General features: G+C 54.2%; 4 protein-coding genes across 4 annotated transcripts; 3 read left to right on the forward strand and 1 right to left on the reverse strand.

The window, feature by feature from the left end:
* Positions 1-104: 104 nt before the first annotated feature.
* On the forward strand, positions 105-1,631 carry NECHADRAFT_92554 (uncharacterized protein; the record flags this gene model as incomplete). Its single annotated transcript, XM_003051545.1, has 2 exons — positions 105-1,487; positions 1,518-1,631. 2 exons carry the CDS (start codon positions 105-107, stop codon positions 1,629-1,631), a joined length of 1,497 nt encoding a protein of 498 aa, XP_003051591.1.
* A 100-nt stretch (positions 1,632-1,731) lies between these two features.
* On the reverse strand, positions 1,732-3,052 carry NECHADRAFT_78813 (uncharacterized protein; the record flags this gene model as incomplete). The annotated part of the gene is made up of 3 exons (XM_003051991.1): positions 1,732-2,669; positions 2,724-2,901; positions 2,987-3,052. 3 exons carry the CDS (start codon positions 3,050-3,052, stop codon positions 1,732-1,734), a joined length of 1,182 nt encoding a protein of 393 aa, XP_003052037.1.
* Positions 3,053-4,065: 1,013 nt separating this feature from the next.
* NECHADRAFT_78814 (uncharacterized protein) lies at positions 4,066-6,897 on the forward strand (the record flags this gene model as incomplete). The annotated part of the gene is made up of 4 exons (XM_003051546.1): positions 4,066-4,084; positions 4,126-4,298; positions 4,352-6,797; positions 6,854-6,897. 4 exons carry the CDS (start codon positions 4,066-4,068, stop codon positions 6,895-6,897), a joined length of 2,682 nt encoding a protein of 893 aa, XP_003051592.1.
* A 4,019-nt stretch (positions 6,898-10,916) lies between these two features.
* On the forward strand, positions 10,917-13,239 carry NECHADRAFT_99959 (uncharacterized protein). The gene is made up of 5 exons (XM_003051547.1): positions 10,917-11,039; positions 11,491-11,614; positions 11,667-11,850; positions 11,900-12,642; positions 12,694-13,239. The coding sequence occupies exons 2-5, from the start codon at positions 11,534-11,536 to the stop codon at positions 12,763-12,765; spliced, it is 1,080 nt and encodes a 359-aa protein (XP_003051593.1). The 5' UTR covers positions 10,917-11,039; positions 11,491-11,533; the 3' UTR covers positions 12,766-13,239.
* Positions 13,240-13,275: the final 36 nt, after the last annotated feature.

Consider the following 13,275-nt stretch of genomic DNA (forward strand, 5'->3'; position numbering starts at 1 on the left):
GCAGGGCAGCCTTGCTGTTTTGCTCAACCTCTCAACATTGCTTGCGCCGCATTGTGGTTGTTCATGCTTGTCAAGTAACCGGGCCTCTAAAACAACAAACAACAATGGCCCGGTTCTCAGTCCCAACAACGGCCAGACTGCCATCATCTCTTCGCGTCGATGCTTCAAATCCGGCTGTTTTGAAGAGTCTTAATCGCCTATCACGAGAGTCACTCATATCTCTTGCCCTGGACTGGCTCGACGATGGGAGTCTTGCTAATGCCATTCCCTACATCGAGAGGAGGGACGATGAGGATGATGAGGAGACCGACGACATCTACCCCCCTTGCCAGTCTGTCGATGAACTGCAACAGCTTTATCTGGATATGCAACAACAAAAGGGGTCAAAACGCGATGTGATTAACCGAATCCTGGAAGGAGACTGGAGGTTAGGTCTCACGCTATATCAGCTGGCAATGGCGGATCTGGCCTTCTTTGAGCAGAATCCTACTTCTCAGAAATGGTCAGCCTATCAGATTCTACCTCTCAGACAACCCTCACAGAACGCCGACGAGGAGGAGGTTCTCAAAGTTGATCGGGAAAGCCTCACAATTCCTCGATTTCACCCTTCGACATTTCTACAGAACCTTCAATCCCAGGTACTACCCGACGTGAAAGCGCATTATCACTTTCATCGGCCTAGAGATCTGCCAGTCTTACTCTTACGGATTTTCGTCATTGATTCCCCCTACAACACCGACTTTGCCTTGTCGAGTCAGAACTCTTCAGGGACGGCCGCCAATTTCGACTCTTCCAGGACTGTGTACATTGCCTTCCCGGATGGATCTCCTGCGCTGTACATAACAAAGTCCCAGGCTACTGGTCCCATTGGATTTGGAGAGTCCAAGAGCTTGCAGAGCTTAATCGTGGATGGAGTCCCCAAAGCGCTCTCGCGACCTCGCGAACGATACACGCTCAAGGCTGGCAACCTGACAAGCAAGAACTTGAATGCTCTCTTAGAGAAGAAGGGGTCTGGACGCACCAATGCTGCGGGAGGCGGCTGGAGCATCTATGCCGATGAGTCCAACAAAATATCTCCTTTGGATACCGTTCTTCCAACTCCTCCACTTTCCAGGGAATCATCATCTTCCAGCCTAAGCCAGAAACGAGGAGCTCAATTAACAGAATCTCAACGGGCTGCGAAAAGAGCAAAGTTGACGGCCAAGGCACGGTTTGGCGATTCAGGCATCGTAACGGACGGCAAGGGCGTGGAGAGAGTGGATATTGTGATACAGGATCCATTCCCTTCAACAAGTACGGACCTGGATGAGCCCATGAATGAGGAAGGGGAGGATGGCGATGCGGCGACAGGGGCCGCAAGCCGTCGACGAAGCAAGATTGATGCCGTTATTCGGGAGGCCAACGCCGGCGACGATGACGCGAGAAAAGATGGGGGAAACTCGGATCGATGGACTCCGACTGTCAAGATAACGTTTAACGGCTCCCACGTGTGGGCTGGTGTACGGCAACTGGTCGAGGCGGGGATAGTGGATGGCGAAAGAATGCCGGGGTGGATGACGGGAGAAGAAGGCGTGACGACAGGGCTTGTAAGGCATGGTAGGATACGGGGGCACAAGGGCTCGGGTATGTGACGAATGGACGGGAGGGAAGGTTTTGGATCTATAACGGCGCATGGTCTATGTCTTTTTCTATCGTTGATACCCCGCGACGGAACAGGCTCCCGTCTAATTCCTAGTTGTCTTCAAGTCCGAATACTGTCACGGTGTTTCGCCAGGCGGCTTCGCAAACCTCCTCGACACTGGCCTCCTTGATACCAGCAATAATCTTGGCAATGCGCTCGATGGTACAGGGCTCGTTTCGTCCCTTGACCATAGCGCCCTCTTCCCACTTCTCCTTCTTGACGACCTTGAAGCGTTCGGGTACTTCAGGCGCCTTCTTCTGGTTCTTCTTATTCTGTTTCTGAGGCTTTTGAGCCGGGTCCGGGGCAACAGAAGCACCATTCTGCTCATTCTCGACGGCAGGCTTCTTTTCGATCAAGTATTTCCATCCCTCGTGGCTCGGTCGAACCTCACACCAGGGTCCATCCGTCTCGATCATGAGACGGTCAAGGTGGACTTCCTTGACAACAGCGCAGTTCTCGACAGTCTTGAAGCTGCAGCCGTTGATGCCAATATACAGCCCAAGGTCCATGAGCTCTCGCATCTCCTCTGTTGTGCCGGTAAAGCTGTGCACCACACCACCCTTCTCCAGTCTTTCGAGCTTCTCTCCAAAGGCATCCTTCAACAGACGCACAAAGTCAGCATGAGCAGCGCGTGAGTGCAGGAACAGCGGGAGCTGTGGTGTTATCGATGCAGCCACCTTGAGCTGGGCGGCAAAGGAGTGAAGCTGGATGGTCTTGGAGCAATAGTGCAGACGGTCATAGTCGAGGCCAAACTCGCCCATGGCGACGAGGCTCTTCTTGCCCGAAGCTTGGGCTTCTGTCACGAGTGACGTCAGGTCGGCAACGAGCTTCTCCGTCTTTGTTGAGCAGGGAGGATGCTCCTCCGAGACTGGGGCTGAGGGGTCAGGGTTGCATGGCAGCGTATGCTCGGACTCGTGGGAGGGACCGGCTTCACTGAAGACTGCGCTGCTGCAAGGATGGATACCTGCAGTTCCATAAACGGAACCCGCTGCAGGTTATGGTTAGATCTGTTCTGTACATCACGAGGTTGAAGGGGACTCACGATATGCTTCAGCGAGTTTGAGAGCATCTCGGGAGTTACCCAAGTCTGAACCAGTAACTATGAGTTTCGTGCAGCCAACTTCATGAGCTCTGCCAATAACAGCGGTGAGATCATCAGGATGTCGCTCCTTGCCATGATATCGTCCACGAAAAATGGGATCGGTGAGATTGATACCGATCTACTAGACAGTTGCCATGTGTCAGTGATATCTCGGATTCGGAAATATCTCAGTGGGGTCGGATATAGGTGCAGAGCACACATACATCGATGTATCTGGGCTTGTAGCCGGAGCCGTTCACGGGCTCAGGCGGTGAAGCTGCTGAAGCCATGGTGCGAAACCTTGACGACGAAAAGGCGGAGGAAGCAAATGTCTTGGACAGAGGTTGAAAACGTGGAAGAATGCGTCTCGATATCATGGACTCGAACGTAGTCTTTGACTCTGAAAGTTGAGTCACTCGAAACCCTGCAATCGTAACCTCAGGTATTCTTCTGTCTTTCCTTTCCAGGACGTGAAAAAAGGCACAGCTGTTGCCTGGTTCCAGGGCACGACGGACGTTTATTGGCTGCTTGACCTTGACTCTAACGCTTTCGTCCCAAGGTCTCACTCATCCTCCCGTCAACCTGTTGGCGGCGTCCGAGCTCAGTCACGGCTTACGAGAGGTTAACGCGCTTCAATTGCCCCACTCTTATACAATTAATAATGTGCATATCCCCACGTGACTTCGCGCGCCAGTGTCTTACCCCCCATCGGAACCCCACCACCACTCCGGCAACGCGCAGGGGAACCAGGGTGGCATTTCAGGTCCCGCGACATCGGAGAGCCATGATGGATAGCTCATGCTTCCAAGACGTAAAAATGCATGAAATAGTGGGATAATACAGGCTTCACCGTCTCAGCTGCCGCCGGATGAGCCCGATTGATCCCTGTTTTGAACGAAAATCGGCGGACTTAATCGGGCGTCTCGGGCTGTCGCAGGCGTCCTTTGACTGGGGCGTTGCCTGAGGTTGCAGGGCGGGGCGTGCTTAATAGGTTGCTGCCGTTCATTCATTCATTGTTTGTCGCGCTAAGAAAAGTTGGTGTCGCGTCCGGGCAGTCTCCAAGACGCGACTTGCCTTAAAACCTCCCTCGACCTCCACGTCAATTTTGCATCCCCCATTTCCTCGACATACCACAGCAACCGCCAGACTCTGGATAATTCTTTCATCTCTCCTTCAAGCGTCACACAATCTTTGGACGCTGCTCTCTCTTGTAGCTGCTCCTATAAGCAGGGAAGAGCCTTGCATTAGCTTTGCATCCGATTCATCCCGCCCTCACCCTCCTCCCCCCTCACCCACCGCCATCATGTTTGTCAGAAAGCGCGGTATGTTTTGACTTGACTCTGATCATGATGTATCATGACAGCTGATAATCTCTCAGATGGACGCCAGGAGCGCGTCCAGTTCGACAAGATCACCGCCCGTGTCTCGAGGCTCTGTTACGGCCTTGACATGGACCACGTTGACCCTGTTGCCATTACCCAGAAGGTCATCTCGGGTGTCTACGGTGGTGTCACAACTGTCCAATTGGACGATCTCGTAAGTCCTCTCCATCATGATTGCTTCTGCAGCCAGCTGACCCGACCTCACAGGCTGCCGAGACTGCGGCGTACATGACCGTCACCCACCCCGACTACGCCATCCTGGCGGCCCGTATCGCCGTCTCCAACCTCCACAAGCAGACCAAGAAGCAATGGTCCGCTGTCGTGAGCGACCTCTACCACTATGTCAACCCCAAGAACGACCGGGCGTCGCCCATGATCTCCCAAGAAACATATGAGTGCGTCATGCGACACAAGGAGGAGCTAGACTCCGCCATTGTCTATGACCGTGACTTCCAATACCAATACTTTGGCTTCAAGACTCTTGAGCGATCCTACCTCCTGAAGATTGATGGCAAGATTGTTGAGCGCCCCCAGCACATGATCATGCGTGTGGCTGTCGGCATCTGGGGTGACAATATTGAGCGTGTCCTCGAGACTTACAACCTCATGTCGAGCAAGTTCTTCACTCATGCCTCCCCCACCCTCTTCAACGCGGGTACTCCCCAGCCTCAGCTCTCCTCATGCTTCCTTGTCGACATGAAGGAGGACAGTATTGAGGGTATTTATGATACTCTCAAGACTTGTGCCATGATTTCCAAGATGGCTGGTGGTATTGGCCTGAACGTGCACCGAATCCGTGCCACTGGTTCTTACATCGCCGGTACCAACGGTACCTCCAACGGTGTTACCCCCATGCTCCGTGTCTTCAACAACACTGCCCGATACGTCGATCAGGGTGGCAACAAGCGACCTGGTGCCTTTGCCATCTACCTTGAGCCCTGGCACGCAGATGTCTTTGAGTTCCTTGATCTGCGCAAGAACCACGGCAAGGAGGAGGTCCGCGCTCGCGACCTGTTCCTGGCTCTCTGGATTCCCGATCTCTTCATGAAACGTGTCGAGAAGAACGGTGACTGGACTCTCATGTGTCCCAACGAGTGTCCCGGCCTCGCCGACTGCTACGGTGAGGAGTTCGAGGCTCTGTACGAGAAGTATGAGAAGGCCGGTAAGGGTCGCAAGACCATGAAGGCTCAGAAGCTCTGGTATGCCATCCTCGAGGCTCAGACCGAGACTGGTAACCCCTTCATGCTCTACAAGGATCACTGCAACCGCAAGAGCAACCAGAAGAACCTGGGTACCATTCGCAGCTCCAACCTGTGCACTGAGATCATCGAGTACTGTGCCCCTGATGAGGTTGCTGTCTGCAACCTTGCCTCCCTCGCCCTTCCCTCTTTCATCAACTACGACGAGGCGTGCTATGACTTCCAGAAGCTGCACGAGGTCACACAGACTGTCGTTCGCAACCTGAACAGGATCATCGATGTGAACCACTACCCCGTTCCTGAAGCTCGCAACAGCAACATGCGACACCGACCCATTGGTGTCGGTGTCCAAGGTCTTGCCGATGCTTTCCTTGCTCTGCGCATGCCTTTCGAGTCTCCTGAGGCTCGAGAGCTGAACAAGCAGATCTTTGAGACCATCTACCATGCTGCCCTTACTGCTTCCGTGCAGCTCGCCAAGGAGGAGGGTCCCTACTCTACCTTCAAGGGCTCTCCTGCCTCTGAGGGTATTCTCCAGTTCGACATGTGGAACGTGAAGCCCTCTGACCTCTGGGACTGGGAGTCTCTCAGGGAGCAGGTCAAGGAGCATGGTACCCGCAACAGTCTGCTGCTTGCCCCCATGCCCACTGCCAGCACTTCGCAGATCCTGGGTAACAACGAGTGCTTCGAGCCTTACACCTCCAACATCTACCAGCGTCGTGTCCTCGCTGGCGAGTTCCAGGTCGTTAACCCCTGGTTGCTCAAGGATCTCGTCGATATGGGCCTGTGGTCGGATTCCATGAAGAACCGAATCATTGCTGAGAACGGTTCCATCCAGAACATCCCCAATATCCCCGCTGAGGTCAAGGCTCTCTACAAGACCGTTTGGGAGATTTCCCAGCGCCAGGTCGTCCAGATGGCGGCCGACCGAGGTGCCTTCATTGATCAGTCCCAGTCTCTCAACATCCACATGAAGGACCCCACCATGGGCAAGATCACCAGCATGCACTTTGCCGGCTGGAAGCTCGGTCTGAAGACGGGCATGTACTACCTGCGAACGCAGGCTGCCGCTGCTCCCATTCAGTTCACTGTCGATCAGCAAGCTCTCAAGGTTGCCGACGCCAACTCGGCCCAGATCCGACCTCTGAAGAAGCGCGCTCCTCCCGCCGGCTCCAGCTATCTGATTTCGTCGCCCTCGTCCTTTTCTGGGGCCTCTCTGAACGGAGGCAGGCCCGCCGCCTCTGGCAACCCCCGAGGCCAGGCTACTATTCCCGGCCGGGCACCTTCCATCAAGGCTGACCCCGAGGAGGGTGACAGCCCCAAGGCCCTCCCTACCGAGCCTGCTGAAAAGATCAAGGAGGAGGAACTGAGCCTCAAGAAGAGCGAGCAGTCCGAGGATCAGGACAAGGATAGCGAGGAACGTGAGCGGGACATCTACTCTGATGCCGTCCTACAGTGTAAGTGACATGATGCCTTGTTTGATGAATGACAACGCTAATCCTATGGTTTACAGGTAGCATTGAGAACCCCGAGTCCTGCATCATGTGCAGTGGCTGAACAACACGGACTGCTGGCGGAATGTGTGTGTGTTAATGACAATCGATGAGATGAAAACGAAGGCATGGTTGGAAGCATGACATGATGGACAGAGAAATGTAATGGATCGGCACTGGGTATTTGCTTGAGTAGGTTGCATAGGTTATGTTGCGAGTTGGACTGGGTCGGCTCGTTCTGGTATTTGTTGTAGTAATGCTTGATTCGCGTCTAGATAGTGAGTATTGATGCTTGCGCGTCACCAAAAAAAGATACCATTAAATCTCTCTGGGCATGATTGTGACATGGTGACTGCGGCTGGCCGACTGGTATGGCATATCGCTGATGCCAGCTGTCCAGCAAAGGCAGGGCTTCGTCAATATCCACGGATATCTTTCGTTGATCGTAGGGTAGGTACGGAGTAGCAGCGCGGAAGTGGGATATGAAGGTCTGGGGTAAGGCATCCATTATTTCTCATGGCTTTTCACCCAGACCACACGTTAGGGCTCAGACAATATCTTTAGCGCTTGCCCCGTGACAGGTATGGATGAGGGTCAAATAGAATATGGCATCGAATACCATCTGCTTCCTCGACAATATCTCTGAGCAACAAACAATAAATGAGACTAGCTAGCCTACATTGGAGAGGCATCGGGATCACCGCCGAATGGGTATGGGCAATTTGCTAGCTATCAAAATTGAGAGAAAAAAGTGAGACAAGCGTCTGTTAGTATCCAGGGATGCTGGAAGCGATGGTCTCGGCCAGGCCCATCAACGCAAGGTGGATCAAGGCCAATGGTGGTTGCCGGCACCTTTCGAGGTTGGTGCAGAGACGGACTGTGCAAGCTCAGCTGAAGAGGGTGGTGATCCACCACAGCCTAGCCTTGTGAGTCCCAAGGGCGACCACGGCCCCTTACCTTAGTCCTCCCTTTGGACGCGGACTCTCACGCTCGGATTTTTTGTCTAAGACGCTGGGCAGGCACAGGGTCGGCGATGCAGACGGACAGTCGACTTGAGCTCAGATCAAGGGGCTCATCACAGCGATCGCAGCTGTGTACCAGGAGTCGAGATGAAAAAGGCCTGCAAGCTGCACACACTAGTGGACCACGAGGTGGCACGGGTCGCGCAGCTGTAGCGTGGGTTGGCTGCACTCAATTTGTGCGACTTTGGAAATGATTGCTTGTTTCAAGAAGCGTACAGTACCAACCTCGCCATCTCAGAGACCACAGAGGGGCAATCTCTGATGCTGTGAGGGAGGCTTGAGTATGCATCTCTTGCAAGGAGCGGGTAAAGAAGGGAGATCGCGAGACAACAGAGACTCAGCCACATCGATTACCTGTGTCAGTTGTCCAACTGTCTTGGCACTCATGCCTTGATCTCTCGATTTTGGAGGAGCGGTCTAGGATCAGGCGCAGCGACCTGTTCATCCTCTCTTGAAGGCCCTGTCAGTCCAAATGGTGACCCCCAGAACACATAGATGAAACGAGTGAGCTGTAATCAGGCATCGTCCGTTGGCTTACAGGACGGCGCTGCCGGTCCTCAGACCGTCATCGTGACGGTATGGTAGCATTGTAGATCGAAATCTGGGGTGGTCAGTGACGTTGGATGGAGGCTCGCCTGCTCCAGCTCGACAGGGCCACGTCGGGCTTGGCTTTGGGCGGTCGCAAAACCGATCATGGTCCGATCAATGACATCAAGTCGCACCGGTTAGCCGGACCCCCTGACTCGCTTGGCCTGTGGCTTGAGTGGCTTGAGAGGTGGAGTGGCTAGGTCACTCCAGAGCCACCCGCAGCCAGCTGAACAAGGGAGGGAACTCAAGGCATTGATTGAGTTTTGATGTTGACGAGTGGGACGGTGCGGGCAGACGAGGAGTTGTGTGGGGTTATCGTTTGATTGATTCGAGCGGAAAATCACCGCAACTTTCTTGGCTTCGGGGGAATGATGCTGTAGACTTTGCTAGAAACCTGATGGAAGGACGAAAGCGAAAATGACCGGAGACGGAATAATTGGCAGACCTGGCAAATACGTGTTGACACCCGAAAATCAGGTTCGGTGTGCATCCTGCTGTACCTTGCTTCCTACATGTGTACATTAGACATGGGGACACACCACCTCATGAACGAGAATCTTGAATCGAACAAAAAAGTTCCCCGCGAAAAGATGATTCCGCTTTCCGGTTGCCAGGGAATCAGAGGCTGGTTGGTGACCTCAACTTGGTGGCTGCGGTGGGCTAGCCAGGGTGGTTGGAGCAGGGGTGATTGACCAATCGGACGTGGCCGTAGGTCCATCGGCCGACGACAACTGACCTCATTGTCGAGGGTTGGACACTTGGAAGGATGGCGCTGGTTTGCTTTTTTCCCTGGTACTGCGAGAAATATGCCATATCACACGTGTTATGGGTGGTTGATGGAGGTGAAAGCCGGGATAGGGTCTAGATTTGAAACGGTACCACTTGATCGTGATTGCTTGCTTCTTTCCTGATGCTGTGAGTGGTTGCCGTGGCAGATTGTTTCGTTGCTGGGTGGCAGGGCAGGAGCATGCTGTCGACCACTTCACTTCAGGTTCTCGTGCGAGGGGACGAGGGGACGAGGGGCAGTGGTCATCATGTCCGCCGACCTTTCTCTTAGCTGTGGCCGTCTTCCGGCTGGGCGTATGGGGTCCTGCCTTGATCAGAGGTTTCTGTCGAGAGCTTCGTCATTGGGTTTGCCCGAGCGGATCAGCCAGCCAGCCTCTCCAGACAGACATTCGTGATCTTGTCTCTGCTGAGACTCGCAACATCGGCCAAATTGGAGGCTACCCGAAGCTTGTCGGTCGGCACTTTTTGAACAGAATTTTCCCGCTTGTTCCAGCTGTGCTGGGGACTACAGACGAAACCGGTAAATGGGGGCTTGGGGGGCTTCCGTTGCGGCGTCGAGAGCTAGAGATCCGTTTTAGCGTCCGGCCGAGAGAATCGTCGGGCTGTGGCCTGTCCATGGCTCCAGCTCCCAATCCCTGGCAGGCGTGATGTGGGTGCCGATGTGGGTGGTGGGCGGGCGATCTTAGCGTGGCAGCCCGGGCAGCGGGCTGCGAGAAAGGCTGCATCCCAGCCTGCCTGCCACGCCTTCCCTCCAACCTTCTTTCTTTTGCGCGGCCTGCCAGCTCGCTCGCTTGCTCCCTCCTTCTTCAGTCTGGCTGCAGCTTGCTTCCTCGACAACGGGTGCCATTGACGATCTGGTGTCTGCTCCCCGCTGTATTGCCGTAACAGATTGGATCCCGCTTCTACCTGTCAAAAGTCAAACGTCCCAGCCTCCAAGCAGAAAAGCTCTTGGGCATGATAATGCACTGTACGAATACATTGACTGGGCACCTAATGTAAAACAAACAACGGGACTTACACCACCTGACGTGGATGAGTTGTTATCTGGTACCTAGCCTGTTTGGTGGGGCCGTGAATGCTGGCAGGGGTCACCCTCGCCTGCCGGCCATGGTCTGACCTCATTGTATCGCTCGCAGACGACAGCAGCAAGCTCTGTCGAACCCATTCTTGCTTGATGTTGCCCTGGCTTTTAGTTTGCACAGCAACACGAATTAGGCAGATGCCATTGCTTGGCTCATTGATTCACTCTCGTCATTGACAAGAATCCCCGCAGAAAAACCACATCCGAGTCAACATGGGGGGCCTCCCGTCGAGCTTGTCTACACAGGCCGGCCGGCTTGTGGAGTTGAGGTACCTCTAGCTCCAGCAGCTGGAGCTTGCTACTAGCGTGGCCACTCCCGGCCGCCTCCTCGAGATAGGTGCCCACTTTGTGACGAGCTTCGAGACTGAGGTGCATCTGTGCAAGCTCAAGCCGTGCCTTCCTTCCTGCCAGTTCCAAGTAGACCGCCAGTGCCAACCCGGGAACCCCAGTTCACTAGGCCGGTTGGCACTTTCCTCGCAGCTGGCAAGCACTGCATGCAAGTGCCCGCCAAGATTCTGGTTGCTGCGCTCCCTCCCTCCTTCCCGTCTTTAAAACAACGGCTCCTCCTCGCCCTTCCTCTTGTTCCACCTCTCATCACCAGCCTCGAGAACTTTCTCATTCCTACACCTCCACATCCTCTCACACGCTTCTCCCTTGAGTTCAGCTCTCGCACTCTCTCGAGTCCAACGCCTTCGTTTGTGCCCCAGTCACATATCAGTTACCATCACGGTAAGTCGCTACCCTACCGCCTCGTCTCTGCTCAGCTCAGCTCCGCCTTTGGTGCTGCTGGCATTGTTCCCTTCCCGTCATTCTTGCCTCATTTCGGTTTGGTCCTTGTGCTCTCGAGCTGGGGCATCGAGATTGTAGATTGCATTACATGGTGTTCCCACGCCCCAGGCTACCCAATTCTCGCTCTCGTTCTTCTCGGCACTTCCATACGTCGTGTGGTACGGATCCCCTGGCCTTGTCTCACGCAAACACCGTGTGTGTTGTCAGGAGCAGGCCTCCGGTCCGCTTGGTTTTCCAAGTGTAAAGCTGTTTGCACTGCCGCAGTGATTCACTCATCCCACGTTTATATCCCATGGCCCAGCCCATGTTCACATCTCCCTCACACCCACCTTCGTTCACGTCATCTCTCTCGTTAACAAGGCTTCCCCGAACTCAACTAACTCGCCGGCAGACCTCGATTTTCCATCGACTTGTCAACAAGCACATTCGTCAAGATGAAGTCCACGATCCTCTCCGTCTTCGGCCTTGCCGCCACCGTTGTTGCTCAGAGCGCTGGTGACCTGCCCCAGTGTGGTGTAAGTTTTGTTTGAGCAGCTGAAAGTCTGGACATTAGTTGACCTTTGATAGCAAACTTGTGCTGGCAACATGATCGGTGCTGAGAAGTCTTCGGAGCTTGGCTGTGACACTGGTGATCTTCAGTGCCTTTGCACTAACCAGAACTTCATCTACGGTCTCCGTGACTGCTCTCGTGCTATTTGCAACGAGGAGCAGGCCGCTCAGGTTCTGGAGTACGGTCTCTCGGTCTGCCGACGTAAGTTTATCGCCTCTCTTGACATATATGCATCTAACATTCTTCACAGAGGCTGGTGTTGCCATCACCACTGGCGCTTCTGGCACCGTTTCCGCCACACCCACTGTTTCTGGCATTGTCCGAACCGTCCTCAGCACCATTGTTTCTGGTGACTCCACCATCGTTTCTGCCGTTTCTACCATCAGCGCTGCCGCTAGTGACACCGAGGATGATGAGACCGTTTCTACCTACACCAGCGTCTTCACCAACTCTGATGGTGATGTTGTCACCACCACTGGAGAGACCACCATCGGTGCCGCTGGTGCCCAGGTTACCACTTTCACCTCTGACGGTACCGAGATCGTCCGAACCCTGGAGACTGAGACTGCCACCGACGACGAGGACGAGAACGTTACCACCTTCACCTCTGGCGGCACCAAGATTGTCAGCACTCTGGTGACCAAGACTGCTACTGATGATGAGGAGACCGTGTCCACCTACACCAGCGTTTTCACCAACTCTGATGGTGATGTTGTTACCACCACCGGCGAGACCACCATCGGTGCCGCTAGTGCCCAGGTTACCACCCTCACTTCTGACGGCACTGAGATCGTCCGAACTTTGACCACTAAGACTGTCAAGACCGGTTCCGAGACCGGTTCCGCCACCGAGACCGTTAGTGACGCCTCTACCGCCACCGAGACTGAGGGTTCCACCGAGACTGAGGGTTCCACCGAGACCGGCGAGTCGAGCGAGACTGGAACTGCCACTGGCACTGGTGAGGCCAGCGAGACCACTAGCACTGGCAACGCTGTACGTATTCCCATTTCACTGCTCTGATATCAATCACTAACCAAATCATAGGCTGTTCCCCAGATGACCGCTGCCCCTGCTGGCATGCTTGCCGCCGCCGGTCTTGCTATGCTCCTTCTGTAAATGAGGGATGCTGTTGTCTAATGCTTGATGTTTTTCACGTTGCACATGTTTGATACATAATTCCCGTCTGTACTTCGATCTTTGGGACCCCGTAACATATTTCCTCGATGCAGGAATTCGACTTCGGGACGATCTTCGGAAAGGAGAAATGAAAACGAGGTGAATGAACATGACGGTTCGGTTTTTGGGAGGTTTTAATGACGCATACGGCTTATCTTTCGTTGTAATGGAATGACGAAATGCTAGAGGGAAGGGATCTCGATGTTGAGTGTGACGATGAGGAAGGGGCGTTGACTTGGGAGATGACGACGGGAGACGGCAGACGTTGTGATGCCGTCGCGCAAGACGTGTCATCTCTCAGAGCAACACATGGGTTCAGGGGAGCGTGATACCCGGCCTACGGCCTGACTTCGGTGGAGGATTTTTCTTCTCGCATTCATTGAGAAACATTAATAGATAATCTTTTTGACCACGATGATTTCCTGATGCCGTGAGATGTGACTGGTGTGA

The sequence above is a fragment of the Fusarium vanettenii genome (assembly GCF_000151355.1).
Source record: "Fusarium vanettenii 77-13-4 chromosome 4 genomic scaffold NECHAsca_3_chr4_2_0, whole genome shotgun sequence".
Classification (NCBI taxonomy): Eukaryota; Fungi; Ascomycota; class Sordariomycetes; order Hypocreales; family Nectriaceae; genus Fusarium; species Fusarium vanettenii.

Coding starts and splice junctions, on each gene's coding strand:
- NECHADRAFT_99959 (XM_003051547.1), top strand. CDS start 11,534: ATGAAGTCCACGATCCTCTCCGTCTTCGGCCTTGCCGCCACCGTTGTT. Junction 11,851..11,899: donor CGGTCTCTCGGTCTGCCGAC/GTAAGTTTATCG, acceptor CATTCTTCACAG/AGGCTGGTGTTGCCATCACC. Junction 12,643..12,693: donor CCACTAGCACTGGCAACGCT/GTACGTATTCCC, acceptor ACCAAATCATAG/GCTGTTCCCCAGATGACCGC.